Here is a 20,672-nt window from a genome sequence, read left to right as displayed (position 1 = left end):
TCCCCAATACCAACATCCAATTTGAAAGGTTAATTGTGTGAGAGAAATAGTTTTTTCTTCCCAATGTTGTCCCAGTTTAGGAAGGAGTTACTATATTTACAAGTTCAGTTTGCTTGATTCCCTACATGATAACGTGTTTCTGCCCCCCGTCCTGGAAGGAAATCATTAATATATCTCTTTGATTCATTATTCCGTGACATGTACAGGAATCTTGATGCCTCTTGGCGATGCAACATGCCAACGCCACAACTGCTATAATCTATAAAGTTTGAACCTTTTATCCTACTTTTTTACATATGAAATTCATTTAAATTGTTTTTCACAAAACTGGTTATTTCAGAGATCAATACTAGAGTAACTTCATTCTTTTATTATTTTTATTAACCATAAGTGCATTAAAAAATGCATGATACGTAGTAGATTGGAAGAACACTTTTTACATTTTGTGTTCTCACTGCTCTAATCTGTTTTCTAGTGCTCACAACATATTTGTTTGTTGCAGCATAGAGGACACTTCTTGGATTAATTGGATGCTGAGGTCTGAGGAGAAGACACTAGCTGGAGCGTGACATGAAAGATAAAGTACAAGGCACCATGAATACTCATCTTTGAGTCACCTTGACATCATTCTTATGAAAAGAAATGCAGTGCCCACTTTTCTTTTCTTGCTTTCCCTTTTATATATTGGTTCAGTCACTACCCTAGAGCCCACTGCAAATAAATATATTTGCTACTTGTCTCATATTTGACCAAAAGCTTGGGTTTTCTTTAGTGGCATGTCAATACTACCATCAGCTCTCCACCAGCTATGGAGGTCTTCTTAATTCCCACCAATCAGATTCCGGTTTGGTTGTTAAAATTCTCCTGCAAGTGGGCCCCACCCAAGGGCAACCTAATGTTTTGGGAACCATGAGGAGTCACCACCACCATGGATCTAATTGGCATTGGGCATGTAAAACTAATATAGGGTTGCTGTTACTTAGCATAGTCACCTAAAATGATCTATGCTCTGCCATCTGTTGCATGCTCTTGCATCATTTATCAACAGGGTGTATATCAGTTCTGAATATTTACCATTTCGTCAAGTGGTTTAATAACCCTGTAAACATGGAGGAATTCTCACGGAACACTTTGCTCAGGATAGGTGGGATCAGTTATTCAAGAAATGATTGGTGTAATTGCATTATTAATTGAGGCATGCAACTGTGTTGTGCACAATCATGGAGGCTTAGAATCTGACAACTAAGCTTAAATCAAGATCTCGAAGTTGTACTTGAACTGCATTGGACTATGGAAATTTGAATATTCCAAGTCAAGGGAAGTGATTCACATGATTATATTTTTCAACTTTGCTATGTGTACCATAGGAAGTATCACACGGAGCTAGCTCATCAGATATGATGAACTCTGCAACAGCTACTGAAATTAACTTCTTGACGTTTTCATGGAGAATTGTATGATTGGAATCTTGGTTTGACCTCCCTGATGGCGGTGATGTCTGCAGTCTAAGAATGATGTATATGATTGAAGCATCTGATGGCAGAGATGAGGAACTGAACTCTCAACTCCACAGTGCTTAACACTGGTTGGTATTTGATCAAGGTTTCAGACAGTGACAAGGAGAAACAGGTAAGAAATGTTCAAGTAGTTATGGCAGTTATCATTTATCATGTGAACTGTAATTGTGATAGCTCACGTTTCTTTGATACAGCATTACTGGCACTGCTACTAGTTGGGCACTGATACACAATTGTAATTGTTAGCTTTGCGATGTTTGTCGCTTAACTGTTCTCCTAATACTTTTGTTAACATGGTGTTTTCCTGATACTTTTTTTCAGAAACGGCGAAGAAAGGTCATGATATCTGCCGAATCTGATGATTGTGGTGCAATGGTTGATGATGCCACTTCTCCGGATCGTTGGGCTAAGATATCTTTTCTCTGATAGGGTTTACGAGTCGAGTTGATGTGCAAGAACCAGTAATTGCGAGATACCGAGATAGTGAACATCAGAAATAACTTTAATACAAATACAGATCTAGGATCTCTTCCCCTCCTCTCAGGGAGTCTCAGGTGTTTATAGATATAATAATGTGCTGGTTAGGAGGGAGCATGCATGTCCTGATGCTTATTTACGTCATAGGCTTTTTATAAATTATGCCATAATAGCTACTTGTATGGGTAAGCATCAATAATGAAGCATCTCAAGTGGTCAATTGCCAGTTTTTCCTTTTTGCTGTCAGAATTCGTACTTGATGTACCCAGTGTAATTAAACAAGATGCAAGATGCTCTTAAGGTATGGGCATCATCTACGTCAGCGAAGCACAACCACCTGTTGAATATGCATCCCCTCGACATTTCTTTGAAGCAGTTGCAAAAATGATTTGCATTCTACTTATGCGTCCTCTGGGTACTTGTTGCTGTTCGCATGTCAACTCTTGGCCGGTCAGATTACATACAGCTAACGAGTTATCTACTCTTCTGGCAGCAGCAAGTTTTAACAATTCATTTGGCCTACTCGATGGTGAAAACATGACAGAGCATGACTTGTGTGCCAAAAGTATTTCACATTTGCACCTTACTTGCTGGTACTAGGTTCAAGATGAAACATGTCAATCACAACATTGCATTCATTTGCAAGCAGAAGAAATAGCGGCAATGAAATCTGCAGGTGAGTTGGAGCAGATGAACCATCTTCTCATCCAGCACATGTTTGCTATGGCCTGGAAGGCACACTAAGATCATTGTTACATCCAAACTCCATCACAACGAACTGGACGCGACACGCACTTGTTATGCTCCCATGCACTGAGAGCATCAGTTGGCAGACAAAAGCATCTTCTGCTTATTGTCAGAGGAGCAACACGAGCATTCAGGTTGTCAGCTAGGAAGACTTCAGAACGAACTTCTTGAACACTTGTTATGCCATGACATGACTGAAATTTCCTCTTCTCATCAGCGGGGTGGAAATGCCAGGTGCCTAACAGAAGCAGGTTGAGTTGGTAATGATAGAGAATCAGTAGGTGAGAGCTTGTTCAGTACATTCAAAACCTTCATCTTCTGCAGTTCTTTTCCTGACAAAAGATATAAAAACAATAGTCAATCCAAAGGATCATGCTTCCATAAACAGACTCATGATGACTGTAAGCTGAAAACATAGCATGGAAACTGAAGTAATACTGAAAAACATATTCAACGATCAGAGTGCAAAATACCTTCTTCAACCAAGAGCTTGACTGCTCTGTTCTCCAGCTCAATGGCATGCTTGCTTCGGCCAACAGATGACAAAGACCGAAGCACTGCAGTTCAGTGAAAGGGAACAGTTCATCAGATAAAATTATGGCAAATTGTATTGAACTAAGATAAAACTTACTGTGGATATATTCTTCCTGTCCTGATTGCTCATTATTTCTCAAGAATGCCTGCAGCCTAATAAACCTCTCTTTCCAATCCTGATTGCTTGATCTTTGTTGATCAGCCGGATAACATGCTGTAGTAGTAGCTACAGCACCATGAGATGCTGTACTAGTAGCCGTGACATGAGAAGATGTCAAATTGGTGGCTACAGAATTCTGAGGAATTGGAGCAGTAGACACCATATTGCAAGGTGGACTAGCAGTCACTACAATACTTGGTTGAACAACCACCTTTACCGGGGATTGCTTTCTGAGAGAATTTTGGGCTAGCAAACCTCCAGATGGAGTAGGGGAGGTGGCAGCAGCTGCTGCAGGAGATGCAAAAACAGGAGCTAACAGAGTTTGAAGCGAACTATTGGGACGCTTCAAACTTTGTTCCTCAGGTTTGTCTACAACAGTTTTCTTTGAGCTTAGAGAACTGATACTTTCAGCACTAGCAGAAGGGCTAACTTTGCAATGATCAGTTTCAAGCCTCCTGCGCACATATACAAGATGGCCATTTGCCCCTGGGGGGCCATTAGGTTGTGGACGCTTAATGCCAACTGTCTCAGCAGCTTTATCCTTAGAAATAGGGGAGACTCTGGGCTGCTGGTTACCAACATTCTTAGATTCTTTAGGTGACTCCCTCAATGCTGCCTTTTTCTCTGAGATTGAGTGAGGGTTTTCACCAGCAGGCATGATGACCCTGCAGCTAAGCAGCCTGGATTGAAATTTCCAATAATCAGTGATGGATTTGAAAACTAGTAACATGCTGGACATCAGCAACTGATACATTACTAACAACTTGCGAAGTCATTTCTAGCATTCAAGTTCTGTAATTATATTTCTGGCTTTAGTTTTGAGTAGCAACTAGGTATGGTATTACACAATCACTGCCAATTGCAGTGCACTTAAGCCTATGTTTTTCATTCTAGAGACACAAAAAATGAGTACAAAAGCTAAAATAATAATACAACATCAATAAACAAATGCTTCATTAATCAACTTGGGATAGGAATTTCAATATATCAACCAAATAAACCTTGCAAACCAGTTGAAGTGAACTGATGAAATGGACTACAACAATATAGCAAGCGGTGATCCAATTAGTCAAAAAGTAACAATAGATGTCAGATGTGTTATTACACCAATCTTGGGTCCAAGTAGTTAAATAGTAACAATCTGATGTGTTATTACACAATCCCTGGGTGTTGTGGTGTACTTATGCTTTTTTTCCTAGAAAACTCACCAAAATAGAGAGTTTACAATAAGATATCAACAGAAAGCAAATGCTTCTCTAATCTACTTGGGCTGGGAATTTCAATCTATCAGCCAAATAAACATTGCAAACCAGTTGGAGTGAACTGATGAAATGGACCATATAACAACATAGCAAGCAATGACCCATTTACTCAAAAGTAACAAGAAAATAAAGAATTACACTTTACACTTGTAACAAAATCACAGCGTACAGTTATATGCTTTACACAACTTATACTAGTAGCAGATAAAAATCTCTTCAAAGCAGTGGCTCTGAGTACTCACACCCTTAGCACTAACCGTGACTATCGGCAATTTCTCCACTAATCCATGAGATCAGCTCGCTACATACTACTTTCAGTTTTCAAAAATGTGATTTGGTTACCTTACCACAAAAGTTATCAAAAACAAAACTCATTAACCATCATGATACATAGACAGAAAGGAAAGAAAAAACTCTTTGAAGATAAACACCTCTAGGAGCGCACACTGGAATCTGGATGACAACATTTCCCAATCAAAATTAAGGAACGGTCGCTCAAGAACCACAGACCCACTAGCCTTTGTTGACACAACCGCGGGGGGGATCGGATTAAACCGTTGAAATGCGCAACCTAGAACCCTAGAATCAAAGCTACTGTTGGTGCATGCATAAGGTCAGGTGCAGCACCCCAAAATCCACCTATAAAGACCGAAAGAGAATACCAAGAATATCCATTTCCTCTCCACCCAAAGATCAATAACCTCAAAGCATCCCATTGAATCGACGGCATTCCAAGAACCCGAGCCACATAATACACACTAGGCACATTTGGCAATCCACCCAAGGAAACTGCAAACTGATAGAGGAGAGAAGAAGAGCTGAGATTCAGGCGGTCACCTACTCACCTCCTAGTAGGTAGGTACCCCGTCCGTGGAGCTAGAGAGGAGGAGGAGAGGCGAGCTCAGAAGGCTAGGGTTTATCATTCACATCAGCTGGTGAGGTGAGAGCTTGGGGTGGAGGAGAAATCTGCAATTATACCACTTCCAACACATAGGACTCATCAAAATACTATTTTTAACCTCTGAATCGCCGAAATACCATTATATAATTCATACACACTCTCTAGCTACATGAAAGACATCTTTGCCCTCACTAAATTTCTCCTTCAAGTAAAAAAAAATCATGAAATTACAACCGAGAAGTCAAAAGTTGGACAGAAACTCACCTGTGTGATTAGGTTTGGGCCACCTTCATGGCCTTCTCATGGCTAGGGTTTGCGGACAAAAGGAGCAGACGGCTGAACAATGGGGGATACAAACAGGAGATCGATATTTTCACATTCAATACAAAGGTTGGGGGCACTTTGGTCTTTTTATGTGGCAAGCAAGGAAAATTAAACATAATTAAAATGAACTTAAAAATACTATCACAACAGCAAAAGAGTGTGTGGTATTTTGTCAAGACAAATGTTTTTAGTGGTATTTTGAGGAATCACATGTTAAAAGTGGTATAATTGTCATATTTTCGCTTAATATGTAAAATTTAAATTCTAAAAATTAAATTTGAAGTTGATTTTAGTTTTTTAATTATAATTTATTTTTTATAAATTATTTTTAATCACAGCAAGGAACTGGACATGACGAATTTTCATAATCCAGGAGGTTGGAAGCGTTCTTTAATAGAACTTTCTGGTCGTGACCAAGAAACCCCTGATCTATGTATATATAAAAAATATACTTATTACTATTTATTATTATTATTATTATTATTAAGTCGTTACCAAAAAATTTCTTGGGAGAATTGAGTTTCGGGCAAAGCAAGAGTGAGAGCACTGAGAAGTTGCAGGCTGGGTACACGAACAACCAGGGTTCGCGACGGTTACCGTGGTAACCGTGCTCTCCGTCGGGGCACGGCTTCGGTATACCGCGCTAACCGTCCGTTTGATCTAAAATCAAAAAATTGTGGAAAAATTGTGGAAAAAATGTATGATGTAGAAATTGATTTGGAATGATGTTTGGTGAAAAAAATTGATGAAAAAACTAAATTTACGAATGAATAAAAATCTAATACCGAAAAATGGTTAGGTAAAATAAAAAATGGTATTATTCACACTTCATAGCACCTAGTTAAGTATGTATTTGATACATAAGACACATATTTGAATGTTTTCAGCACTTAGTTGACTGATTATGTAGTTGATACTTGATACATGAGGCATATTTTTTATTGCGTTAGCTATTTGTGATGTAGATAGCTAGTAATATTTTGTTGTAGGCTTTTTGTTAATTTCGAGTACCCAAGCTAAGGTAAATATATATGTACTGATGTAGTCACATGTTTATAAACATGTATTAGTTTTATACGTAATATTTGATTGTAAGTATATTTGTGATGCCAAAGTTTGTTAAGAATTTAGAAAAAAAAATCATGTTAAAATTTTTTTTCCCATATAACATGTCATAAATGTCACAAATATAGCTAGGTACTAGTTTTCTATTTTTCTTGTATTTTTACAGTTTTTTTTAAAATTAATTTACATCTAATTGTCGGATTACACTAGCCGCGGTTTTCGGCCGATACCGTGCGGTAACCGTGGATTTTAAATTCAAAATTTTTATATTCAAATTTATCACGGTTTTTACAATTTTTGAGGTATCCGCGCGAGATCCACAGGTGCGCGGTACCGCGGTTTTCGCGGATGGCACGGTACGGAAAACCCTGGGAACAACCACTTCTTGGGTCATACAGATGCACGCTTTTATTCTCGGCCCATGCACTTTCCCTGGGGACTTAGAGCCTTTGGGCTTCAAAGTTAGAACAGCTTGTAACCTTGTAGGATGTCTCACAGCCCATCTAAACACGGCAGATTTGTCTCAAAAAGAAAAAAAAATGTAAACACGGCGGATTATAGGAATTTTCTTCCAAACAAAAGAAACAAAATAAAAATAATTTCCAAAGGACAGGCAAAGAGCGGACGTGTCTTCTACCCTTTTTTTTTACTTTTCAGACGCCGGTAATATTGGGAAAATTACGGTTTCACACTTTAGATAACTGCTTGCTCATGGCTAATTCGCTCCGCATCGTGTCTGTCAGGCGTCGAGCAGCCGTGCACGATGATCTGCAGGAGCCCAGGGTGGCTGTTGCACCACCCGAACGTCTGGGGCAAGGTGAACATGAGCTTCCTCTTCTTGAACCGCTTCGCCGAGCTGATGGTCCGGAAGCCCGGCGGCGTTGCGTCGAACGTTCTCGCCACGTTGCTGGCACCTCTGGTACGCTCGCCGCCGGCGAACATCCCCGCCACGTTCTCAACTGGACGTGTCATCCTGACGAACACTGGTGTTGTCTGTGCAGAGGTGGCTGATCTCAAAGCTGGCAGAACCGTACTATAAGAAAGAGATACCATACCGATGGAGGAGCACGGCATGGTGCCTGAGCGCGGGTTGGCGATGTCGATCTCGTCGTGCCTCATCGGCGCGCTGCCGGAGAGGTTCTACCAGAGTTCGAAGTATCGGAACGACGTTTTGTATCGGGGTCACCGAAATGGCGAAATTTCGAAAATTTCAGAAATATTTCGGACAAAAATTGTTCAAACAATATTTAAATTCAAATTAAAAAATTCAGACGAAATTTCACAGAAAAAAGAAATATGGCAAAAAAAACATCAAGTAGCCCATGCGCACATCAAATTCCAGTAGTATATAACCCAAAATTAGCACTAACTAATCTCTCCATGGCTACAGATCGAAATGACATGCAAATTAAGGCTTAAACAGTTAAATCCAACGATGTTACCATGTATCGACGATGAGCACACTGCTTGCACGCCAACGCCCAGGAAATCCCTAGTCTCCTCCCTCCCGACGCCGGCGTCCTTCAGGCCGGCATGGCGCACCGCCGCCGTGAGCTCGCTCATTGCCCTGCCGAGGTTTGCATTATGTTGGCTTGCGCCAAACATAGCTACACCGTCGAACTTGCCGCACGCATCGGCCGGCGAGGCGAACTGACGGGCGCCATAGCTGCCGCGGCAGCGGCGGCGAAGGAGGTGGACAGCGTGCCGCCCATGTTCAGGAACCAGCACTCCAGCAGCACGCGCGGCGGCTGGGGGAGGAGCGACGGCGGCGCGTGGCTTCCGGGGGATGGAGCGGAGGCCGGCAGCGGGCGAGCAAATTTTTTTGCGCGATGTGGATTCGATTTTCGCTGGCCGCCGCCGCGCGTCTGGTAGGACCGTAGGAGGGAGACGAATTGGGGATTTTTGGCGGCCTCCTTAGGGTTTCCACAAAAAAAATACGCCAAAATTTTTTTTACCCGAGGCCCACCGAAACGGCCGAAATTTCGGAAATTTCATTCCGGAATTCAAAACCATGGGTTCTACGACATGGTGAAGGAAGGCAGCATCGTCATCGAGAAATCGAGGGGTTCTTTCACCTTCTGCGACGATGGCCTAGTGGTGGACGGCGGCACCGCCGGCGAGCGCGCGCGTCCCGGCCGAGCTGGTGATCCTCGCCACGGGCTTCCGCGGCGACGAGAAGCTGCGGGACATGTTCGCGTCGCGCCGGGTGAGGGAGATCGTCGCCGGCTCGCCGGACACGAGCGTCCCGCTGTACAGGGAGTGCGTGCACCCGCGGATCCCGCAGATGGCGGTGGTCGGGTACTCGATCGGAGGGCGCGACGAACATCCACACCTGCGAGATGATGGCCAAGTGGGTGGCGCGGCTGCTGGACGGCGCGTTCCGGCTGCCGGGCGTGCGGCGGATGGAGGAGAGCGTGGCGGAGTGGGGGAGGTACATGAGGAGGAGCGGCGGGGCGGAGCACTTCCGGCGGTCGTGCCTCGCCAGCGTCGGCATCTGGTACAACGACCAGCTGTGCCGCGACATGGGGTGCAACCCAAGGAGGAAGAAGGGGCTCCTCGCCGAGTGGTTCCACCCCTACGTCGCCGTCGATTACTAGGACATCGGCTAAGTTTTGGGGTTTTTTTTTTTTTGGCACGTAGCAACAATAATACGCGCCATGGGATGGGTTCGTGGTACCGCATGGTGCTGCGTGTCCGTCACGCGGTACACCACTTTGCTGCAGCCGCCCATCAAATTCGTCCCATTGTGTTGAAATGTGATTTCCCGGTTTCCTTGTACACGGCTCGCCTTCCATCTTCCTCCAGATAGTATTTCCATACATCGGTAGATGCCTATACATGTAATACTCTGTGCCGTGAATCAATTCATCGCATTGAGCCATACTCTCTCTCTCACACACACACCTTGGTTATTATGCTTGTGTGTGTGCATAAAATCATCGAGGGAGCTTCCCCACCTGCATAACATTAAACAAATAAGAGTACAAAACAGGGACAAGACCAAGAGAAAAGACCGATCGACAAGCTAGGCTAACCAAAAGAAACGAAAGAGGAAAGAGCGAAACTAAAAAGAAGGGCAAAAAGGCCCGGCACAGCGGCGGCAGAACAGAAGTAAGAGCGCAGCAGGGCTGCAGCTAGACAGCTTGAAGAAAGTAATGCTTATTCCAAGGGGGGGAGGGGGGGGGGGGGGTCCTGAGGTGGTAGCCGTTCGATCTAGAGCGTAGCTTCCGTTATTCCACTGGCGGCTGTCCCGGCTGATATACTGGATTACTGGGCGGAAGGCCATTGACCTTGAAAATAACATCATCATTTCTATGGTTCCACAGCACCCAGAAACAAAGCAGAAAGAAGACCCGAAAGTGCTTAGCCGGCAACATCGTGCTTGGTTGTATTTGATGTAGGTTTGACATTGAAGTTATTCCCGGGTGAATTCCCAAGCGGCTCCAGAAGTTGATCGCGAAGTGAGGCGGCTGTTTCTTCAGGGCACGAGCAGATAGCACAAGAAGCTGATTGCACTATCCTTTTCCTGAGAAGGTTTGCTCGTGTTGGCAGCCGTTCATTTGTCATCAACCAGGCGAAGAACTGGGATGTAAGAGGTGCTTGTGCAGTCCAGATGAATTTCCAGGGTGGGCTGGTGCTGTGTCTAGGCAACGTGTAGTGATTGTAAATTTGCTTTGAGGTTAGAGTGCATATTTTCATATTTATTTTTTAACATAGATAGTCCTGAAACTTATTTTTAAAATTTGCATATTTTTTCCTTGTCATCCTGCCTGTTGTGTCAATATAGCACCACCACACCATAATTTGATGACGTGGCAGTGTTTTTAGTCACATTGGTGCCACCGACGTAACACTGTATTTTTTTGAAAATAAGTTTCCTCAGTGTCTATTTTAAAAATAATTATAAAAAGGTGCAAAAATAAGAAAAATCAAGGACTCCTAAATATCACAGATAAAAAGTAGTAGTACACGATGAAGTTTGATTTTTTTATTAAATGCACCTTTTTATATTTACTTTTAAAAATAAACTGCCCAAAATTAAAAATTTGCACCATGGCTATGCCATCCTGTCTGTTGGGGCAATATAACGGTGTCAAGTCATAACTTATTGGTGAGATTGGTATGACAATATTGTTAATCACGTCACTGACACTGGCATAGCATGATAAAAGTGTATATTTGAAAATATATTATTAGTGTTATTTTCAGAAATAAGTATTAAAAAGGTACAACTAGAAATTAAAAAAAACATGAACTTCCACTGTGTTTATTTGCCTTAGGGCATTCTCAACCCAATAACTAGAATGATGTTCATAACATTAAATAAGTTGTCATCTAGAATGAAAGATGATTTGGCAAGTGAATAAATGAGGAAAGAGAATGAAATGAGACATGATTTCTACACAACATTCAAGATATTATGTGAGGTAAGTAGCATTAAATTGAAGTATAAAATAGTGATGTTTGTATTGGAAGAGTAGTGTCTAGTACTAAATGATGTGGAATTTATGGAAACTACATCTAGAGTTATGAGTTGAGAGTGCCCTTAGTGACGAGATATATTTTTTGTTGTTGTTTTTGCACGCATTTCTAAAATAATTATATATAAGTTTGTTATCTTATATTTCTAAAATAATTTTTAACTTCGTATTCGTTAATACTATTATTTATACCATTAAATAGTTATTAAAATATTAGGTAATTTTTTATTTTTTTTATAAAAAAGAACGCACGGCCTTCATGGTGGCATGCATGTTGTGATGGTGAATAGGTGAATTTTGGTTTTCTATGCACGTCAGAAGATACATGTGCCGCAAAGCTGTTGCATGCAATCCGATCATCTACATTGTAAAATAGCCGCTGCTCAAAAATCTGCATTTCTGCCCCGGAGGAAGTACCCGATCGATTCTTTTTCATAGAGCACAATCCTATTGTTTGGACTTCTAGTGCTCACTTATGGCACAAATATTGAGTTCACCAGCAATGTACTTCACAGTTTACATACTAACTGATGCAATATTATAACTTACTCCATACGTATTTAACGGTTGACAACGTTAACTCTTCTGGTACATATTTAAACATTTATCTATTAAAATATAAAAAGACTACAAAAATAAATTAAAATTAAAATGTATTTATTAATAAATTTAATAATAAAAAATAAATAATAATCACATAAGTTTTATAAATAAATGATAAACATGTAAAAAATAATAGCGACATCTGTTAAAATATAGACGAAGTATTAAATATTAACGAAGGTGAAACTGTCCTAGCAACTACGTGTCTACGTACGTACTACAGAGTAACAATATTTACTTTAAAAGAAAATTTCACAAAACTATACTATAGATGTGTGTATGATAAAACTACGGATTTAACGATATTTTTTATCATAAAACTACATATTTTAGGTATTGTATTACAAACTATTGATTTAACATTAATTTTATAAAAAACACAACTTTTACAATAGTCTAACTTCAAAATATGTAGCTTTTGGATAACTTTATCATTAAATTTGTAGTTTTTTTTTACACAAGGTCTTAAGTATGTTAATGTTAAATATATAGTTTTATGATAAACAAACTTAAATATGTAGTTTTATATAATTTGGTGAAAGTACATATATTTTTGTAAAATTTAATATTAATTTAAACTAGCTAGAGTTGATAGAATGAAAATGCACCATACATCAGGATGTTTGACGCCTGAACCTGCTAGGATTTTTGGTGCAAACTCAGGGTTCTTTTGTTGGAGCAGGATGCATGCAGGCATAAGCTATCCGGTGCGCCAGTGCCAGGCCAGCTGCATGAGAAGGCTGGGAGACAAAACCAGCCAGGCTATTTCGAAATAAAAAGGAAAAGAGAGAAAGAAAGAGTAATGTAGTTTAAAAGTCTAGTTTAAACCTACAATACGTTTTTGGCTGCGGTATAAAATCGAAATTATTTCTGTGCTAATCGATGAAAAAGAAAAAATAAAGAACTCAATGAATCCATATTGGGCGTGTAGTTGGGTTACTGGTTTATTGGGCTTTACCCACCCGTTTCAGTTGAGACGTTGCCTGAAGTGAAGAGTTGATGTACCGGGTTTGGGTCTGCGAACGTGATCGCCCGCTTTACCCATCATCTCCCTGCAGTGCAGACTGCAGTCCTGCACGTAGTGACAAGAAAACGAAAGAAGGAGAAGGAAAAGGTTCTTCCATGGTTCCATCCGCACCTCTCTCCTGCTCCCTTCCTCCTCCTCTCGCGCGCCGTCTTGAGCCAACTCTGAACCTCTTCATCGTCCTCCCCGCCGCCCGCCGCCATGGAGTCCGCAACCGGTGGCGAGAGCTCGCCGTACCTGGTACTTTATGTACCGCTGCCGTTGCCGCTGCTGCCGCCACCTGCGGCTCTTCTCCAGCTGACGCGCCTAGCACCATCCGGACCTTTCCACGGGCTTCCTCCTTTACCGGAGGCCGCTCTCCGGCCACCACCGTCCCCGCCGGTAGATCTCCTGACGCTACCGCCACCGATGGAGCTGCCGCTGCTGCCACCCTCTCTCCGTCGTCGGCCGTCGTCGCCAACTTCGGAGTCACCCTTGATGCAGTCTTCGCCAAATCTACCACGTTTACCAGCGGCGGCTCTCACTCCATCCTTTCCGGCCGCATTTCTAGTGCCACCGCCACCAGTTGAGTTGACGTCGGTGCTACACTTTCTTCGCAAGCCACTTCCACCGCTACAGACCGATCACCAGCGAGCCGCTACTCTATCTACGGCCAGTGCCGTTCCCCTGCACGCAACAGAGGAGGATCCCCCGGTCCTGGCTCCAGCTCGACCATCGCCGTCGTCCTCGCCGAGCCCAAGACGGGATCCCCTCACCCAGACGACGGGACACCGTTCCACCGCCGTTTCAACACCGGCGAGTCCTCCGCGTCACGTCATGGTGCCCGGGGATGCCACTGACGACACGTCTGTCGTCGCGCCAAACTATTTCGTCGCCTCCTCGACGCCACCGTGGAATGGCACTGACGGCGCATCCATCTCCGCGCGGAACGCTGCCGCCTTGACGCCACCGTCGTCGCCTGCTGTTCTACCGCCGTCTGGTGAGCATCATCACGTCATGATGACCGGGGATGGCACTGACGGCGCGTCCATCTCCGCGCCGAGCGCTGCCGCCTCAACGCCACCGTCGTCGCCGGCCGTCTTACCGCCTGGTGAGCATCATCACGTCATGATGCCCGGGGATGGCCGCGTCCATCGCCGCGCCGACGCTGCCGTGGCCTCCTCGACGCCACAGTCATCGCTTGTTGCTCTGTCGTCTGGTGAGCATCCCATCATAATGCCCTGCAATTTCACTAAGATGTCCCGTAATTCCACTAATGACCCGTCGTCTGCTGTAGCCTCTCCGAGAGCACGGTTGCCGCCTGTGATTCCACCATCGCCGGTTCAGCGTCAGGGTGGCGATAACAATGCGGATGATAATGGCAATGTGGTAAATCATGTGGGGTTACTTGCAGTTCTTGTGATGGGAGTTGCTTACTTTTTCTATCATGTTATCATGGTTTTAGTAGCTTGGATAATCTATGAGCACACAAAGAATAGGAAAATAAGCTCTGGAATACTAGCTTCTACATGGTTGCTTATTCTTCCTATTATAATCTTGGTTCATATCCGACTCTTCAATGCTGAAGGACCAAATAGACGTCGCAAAATGAAGCTATCGGTCTTGTTCATGATCTTGAGCGCATTAGGAAAAGTGGTGTATATGACATTTGGGATACTTTGGCCAGCTTCTTTTGTGTCTCATATGGTTGGTTTCATTACGGAGTTGATAATCCTCTCCATTAAGTACAAATTTCAGGACTATACGGATTTGACCTTTAGCTTACCAGGGATTTGAGTATTGAGGGCCAGCTGAATTAGAGGAGCAAGAGCTATCTGACTAGCGTTTTAATTTTTGTTCAACTATGTGTAATTTACTGCTATCAAACCCATTGTCACTATTTGTAATTTCTGGACTTCCATATGTAGTATTTGACAAGGATTTTATTTAAATAACCCTGTTTCGGCCATTCTTCCATTCTCACAGCATTTTTTTTTTCTTGAATTCTCGATAGCTAAGGAGTTGCAATCAGTTTATGTCTGAATTCTCGATTGCTACGCAATTAGTTTCTGATTTTTATTCTCCGTATTTACCAATCACCTAAATTGTATAAGGATAATCTAAATTTTCATAATACAAAAGGTACACCTTTAACTAGTACAAACCCGACTTCCATCATTAGTCTAAGTACAGTCTTCTTCTTTTACATTTTAACTCCATTGTATGCAATTTTCCAATCGAAAGAAATGACACTCATATGCGCTGTTTCTAGTCATCTTTGCATATGAAAAGTATGAAACATTCCTCGCGGACAGTGATCTTTCATCATTTTCATATCTTGTAATGCTGATAAACCTGCATATGCAGACAGATTAGAGAAGATGGAGATGAAGAGAGTGGGGAAAAATCTGAATCTAAAATTCCAGTTTTCCTCTGCATGAAAAGATAAACAACATTACAATGGAACTTATATTCAGTTCAATAATGTCACTATGACACACTACACTACAGCTACCACTGCACTCGATTACAGGTATCACGATCAAATGCTTTCTCCATGCTGGATAGATCATCGCCCACATTAATGTCACGCTGAGGATACACGCCTAGTATCAGTCTGTTTCCTGCAGCAGCAGCAGCCAGACAAACCCATCTAACTCAATCGACCTCATCAGTAAGAACAATGCAGTCCCAAGCAGCTCCAAGTGCCTCCATGGAAGATGAGCGTCACTGGCACTGCTTCAGCATCTGACATATTCCCAATGTAGCAGTACATGCTGGAACGTGCGAGGTCATACCGCATCGTCAGAGAAACAATGCCCAAGCCTAGCTGCAGCAAACGCTAAGTTGTAGTTTCCAGCAGCTTCCCAAAATTTCTGCATAAGTGCTAAAAGATAAAGTGTCCAGAACAGCCAACAGTGAGAATTCTGCATAACAACTAATCGAGCATAGTGTTATTTAAAAGCACATATGCCACATCAGAGTGAAAAACAAATCACTAAATTTATCAAACATTCCCCTTTCCAAGTTCATTGGAAACAATAGTAATGAAGACACTAATACAATCTATTCTCTTTCGAAATCCGTTTGGCATTATCCTGCATAAAACTTTGGGTTGTTTTAACAGGAGGTGGCACCCACAACCATGATAAATCAGTCACTTACCCTTAATTTCTTTGAGCAAATCAGGTAGAAATGTCAAACAAAACCGCTGTTGATCCATCTGCCAAAACAGAAATTATACCATACATATCAGGTTGAAACCATGATTAAAGGCTCTTTTATTTAGGATGAAAGCATGATACAGTCTCTATAGTCTCCGCTCTTATACAATAAGTAAGCTTTTAAAGTTACTTGATTATAGCTAAATACATCACTGGATCATGACCCTTTTCTGAACCTAGCAAGACTATTTGCACATATAACATAGATAATATCTAGTGCCGTTTCATCATTGACATGCGCTGCAGCTCATAACACTAATTAAATTGAATTAAAATTGCACCTTATATTTTCTGAATTACCCATTCTTGATATAGATACCCCATGTACCATGCAAACACATTAGAGAAGCAGCCAATCAGACAGTTGTGCTGGCTCAGGTCTGCATAGAACCCGGTGTTGAGGCCTTGGGTGTCTGCAACAGTTAGCATAGATAAACACAAAACCACATGAGGCAATAAATAATCCCATAAACAGTATTTGGTAGTTTCTATGTTAGAGGTGTAACTGATTGATCTACACAACACATTGATGCATACTGGAATAAAGTCATACACTGAAATACATCCAAACAAAAACTAACATAAAAACTGCTCCACCTTATGTAGGAAAAAAAAGTGAAAATTATTTTGTATGATGATCCTAAAGTAAAGGCTGTTGAATTTAGCTTATGAGCCCCATCCTTACAGCACACACCATCTCCACACAAGCTCTGATCCAATTAGTTAGCAACTCCCTAGCCCCGATACTCGTTATTTTGTTTAATAGAAATTCCATCTTAACTTTTATTATCAGTTTCAGTTGTAGAGTTCAGTACTGAAGTATCACTCTGAGATTAATACTATTTTTTAGGATGACTTAGATGGATAGCAATAGCCATGCCCATCCACAATGTTCAAGGGGCCCAATGAATCATGATTCAAGATGACCATAACCTACTAAATGTTAGCACGTTAATGAAAAAAAAACAGAAACATTATCATATGCAAAAGAAGATAAACGCCAAGCTATTACTTTTTCCACGGACACAAAGAAATTTTACATTTAAACAGAATTCCCAGAAGAAATATTATGTAAGTATTAGCGAATGCATATCTCATATTCCTTCTCGCACTGGCATGAAAAAAGACAAACTTAACAAACTGAAATTTGCCCTCAAATAAGATAAAACTAATTTGGCAATTGACAGTTTATTAATTTCAAAGCTCTTTATGCATAGAGCAAATCAGCAGCCAAATACTGCACTACACCATTCACAAAAAACATAATCATACATGGCAACTAAATCATATATATAGCTAAGAAATATTGGCCATCCATGCCCCATCGAGATATGTGCAGCTTATTTGAGTATATAGCTAATGGCATACATAATCTCTTTATCCCATGATTGAAGCACATGCTAGCACTTTGTTCTTGAACTTTGTGTCCAACTGGTTGGATTCAAAATTTTTTGAATCGGTCTTCATATGCCTGGCATATGAGATGAATGAGATACACGTACACTTTTTTTAAGGCAAGAAATATCTAGTACACATTTTCGGTGCAATTCCAATACCACATATCTCCAGTTTTTCATGTTTTGATGGTACATATCTCAAATTTCTCCAATAAATATCTCCCATTTCATAGTTGTTCACATCACAACATATCTGATTTTTAGGGTATATGTTCCACACGCATATCGATTTTTTCCATGGTAACATATCCCAAATTATGTACACATTCAAATCATATCCGAAAATTTGTATTGATGTATTGGCATATCTCAAATTTGATAATCTAAATCTGGTAGTACATATTTAGCACATATCATAGACCTTTCAGTATTTGAAATTAGATATAGCTGTTCAAGAAATATTTCAAAAAAAAAAATTGCACTTCTGTCACATAATATTTTTTCAAAATCAAGACATATCTCAAAATACGGTACACATTCATACGTACAGAGCACTTTGTAGACATGTGGTAAAACAATTGTCACAAGAGCCATGTTAATATAAGAAAGGTCATATACGATATGTAGATGGGTTAATTGTACAATTCTACTTCTAGAAGGGGAAAACCAGAAATTCAGCATTTCAGTAAAACTAAATTGATACAATACTCAAATCACTATCCTGCAGGAGAAAACAGGAAAAGGATTAGTGCTCGTGGATTTGAGCTGCTCGGTGGAACCAGAAAAATAATACTAATAGTGCACTTGGTGCTCTCAAGAACCTGCATGTTTGATAAAAAGAATGAAAATGTACATCCATTGAAAGGCATCAAAAAGACAAATACAGAAATCCTGGATAAAACCATAAGATGTGTACATAATGAAAATCATTGCAAGAAAATACTGAACTAGATATATGAGTACCTATGGAAAGTTGAATACGAACCAGAATAGAAAGCGACCTCTACAAGAAATTTGAAGAATAATTACAGGGACTCATCTAAGTAAGTGCGTAAAGAAGACCATTTGAGCAGTTCTGTTCATTCAGAAAAATTGAGAAAATTTATAGCCAATCAACTTGTCAATTTGGCCCCAAAAGGCAACAATTTGATCTGGCTCTGAACAGCCATTGCTGGCCTCGATCTGAAGAGCTACAAAACACAAATATAGTCCAACACAAAAAAAAGTATAACTGAACACAAGAACAGATCCCAAACTCGTTACCTTCAATTTGCACATCTCGTCCTCATAGCACACCACTCCATTGCTCCATTGGGAGAACAAAGCCATTGTGTCATGGTCAGATGAAGTAGGTTAACTCCATCCCCATTGCTCCATTGGGTGAAGAAGTGGCTGGATCCAGTTGAGTGAAGTAATGGCAGCACCAGTGTCGGCGCCGCGAGAGAGGGGTGTGAGTTGGCCAGGAGGGCTGAGAATGGGAGTGGAGTCAACCCACGCGAACGGCATAGATTGTTGATGCATGTGAACATATGAGCATATATGTGTGTGTGTGTGTCAGTGTGTGTGTAGTTGTCGTAAAACACATGACTAATTTTGCCTTCATTATTTGAGGATTTAGGAATAGAGAACATCAACTTAATCTGCATTCTGCTCAGCTGCTCCTTGAACAGAGAGCGTCATGGCCATGGTAGCAAAGCTACCTCTTCCTGATGTCCTGATGTCCACCTCAGAAATCAACAGCAGGCAAACAGGAGGGGCAATCAACGAAAGGTAGGAACTGCATACTTAATTACTTAAAAAACATGACTTGCTGATTGATTATTTCCAATTCTTCAAGTGCTTGTGCTAGAGGCTGTGATAGATCATGCTGAAGTAACATACATCAGAAAAAAAAAACTACAAAATGGCATGGAAGGGTAGAGTCGTAGAGACATAAAAGAAGAAGTGAGCCCGTGGTGTCAAAGTTGGTAGCACATATGTAAGCTGTACATGCAGATTTTGCTCGAGTGTTTGGATCATCCTGTACCTGCAAACCAAGCTAACAAGGGAAGATAGTTACCAGATCCGCTGCGGAAGTTGCCCCGACGGCGGCCGTGGTGGCGCCCACCACCAGCCTCCGCTCCGCTGCCAGCGCCGCAAACTCCTGCTCCGGGACGGGGTTGGACTAGTTCATGACATGGACACTCCAACAAGCCTTTCGATCCAGCGCGAACAGCCGAGCGCCTGTCCCAGTCTCGCCCGGGCCGACCCCCCTCGTCGGAGGAGGCCACGACGAGGCCGAGCAGCGAGACGCCATGTGCACCACCTCCGCCGCCTCCTCGTCCTCATTGGATGGGAGAGAGGAGCTCGGTGGCGGCGCGCGGGGATGGGGCTCGGCGGCAGCGCAGATCCGGCCACGGCGGGTCAGAGACCTCGACGGGGCTCCAGGACGTGGAGATGGCGGAGCTACGGATAGGAGGCGGCGGCGCGGCGCGTGCAATCACCACCGGCATCACCTGCACTTCTTCTCTGGGGCAGGAACAGCATCAGCTACCACTCTACCAGCCATGGTGGCTTCATGATCAAGCTCAGGTTCAGGGTCTCCCCGACCCCCACCCAGTATGAGTACACAGATCTAGCACGGCGGCGGCATGGCGTTCCCTTCATCCCTCCTCGAGTCCTCGGCATGGAGCCGGTGGCCACCTGATCCAGCCGTTGCGATGACGCTGAGCCCCGGCAAGCTAGAGAGACGCAGGGCGGCGGCGCACATGTCGATGTTAGAACATCCTAATACCTCATTTAAATTTGGTCATTATATCTTTATTTGAATGATTATCTAAAATACTTTTATCTTTTATATCTCTTTGTACTCCAGCAGATCATCTATATATATGACATCCTCTATATCTATTTAGAGGATTATAGAGAGAACATCTAAATATAGAGTTTCTCTCTCCTAATATGGATGACATCTTAAAATAGATGATTAAATAGATGA

General features: G+C 42.1%; 1 protein-coding gene, 1 long non-coding RNA gene and 1 pseudogene across 6 annotated transcripts; 1 reads left to right on the top strand and 2 right to left on the bottom strand.

Annotated features, from left to right (window-relative positions):
- Nucleotides 1-2,399: 2,399 nt before the first annotated feature.
- On the bottom strand, nucleotides 2,400-9,583 carry LOC102715419. 4 transcript variants are annotated; one of them, XM_015841026.2, is made up of 5 exons: nucleotides 8,430-9,583; nucleotides 5,543-5,677; nucleotides 3,373-4,115; nucleotides 3,215-3,298; nucleotides 2,400-3,073 (listed from the first exon to the last, which is right to left on the bottom strand). In XM_015841026.2, exons 3-5 carry the CDS (start codon nucleotides 4,091-4,093, stop codon nucleotides 2,955-2,957), a joined length of 924 nt encoding a protein of 307 aa, XP_015696512.1. In that variant the 5' UTR covers nucleotides 4,094-4,115; nucleotides 5,543-5,677; nucleotides 8,430-9,583; the 3' UTR covers nucleotides 2,400-2,954. The 4 variants fall into 4 exon arrangements, with proteins under 4 accessions (XP_015696512.1, XP_040383827.1, XP_006660942.1 ...); XM_040527893.1 differs by lacking the exon at nucleotides 8,430-9,583 and adding an exon at nucleotides 5,863-5,966 and having other exon boundaries at nucleotides 5,535-5,677; XM_006660879.3 differs by lacking the exon at nucleotides 8,430-9,583 and adding an exon at nucleotides 5,863-5,965.
- LOC121055392 lies at nucleotides 8,958-9,765 on the top strand (annotated as a pseudogene).
- Nucleotides 9,766-15,372: 5,607 nt separating this feature from the next.
- Nucleotides 15,373-20,444, bottom strand: LOC102715235. Of its 2 annotated transcripts, XR_001551125.2 has the most exons (5): nucleotides 19,755-20,444; nucleotides 18,959-19,163; nucleotides 16,580-16,711; nucleotides 16,240-16,297; nucleotides 15,373-15,961 (listed from the first exon to the last, which is right to left on the bottom strand). It is a non-coding gene; the product is annotated as an uncharacterized LOC102715235 (long non-coding RNA). The 2 variants fall into 2 exon arrangements; XR_423819.3 differs by having other exon boundaries at nucleotides 15,378-15,961; nucleotides 18,959-20,422.
- Between the last annotated feature and the right edge of the window lie 228 nt (nucleotides 20,445-20,672).

Source organism: Oryza brachyantha, chromosome 9 (genome assembly GCF_000231095.2).
Source record: "Oryza brachyantha chromosome 9, ObraRS2, whole genome shotgun sequence".
NCBI lineage: Eukaryota > Viridiplantae > Streptophyta > Magnoliopsida > Poales > Poaceae > Oryza > Oryza brachyantha.
This window is presented reverse-complemented; position numbering and strand designations above follow the sequence as displayed.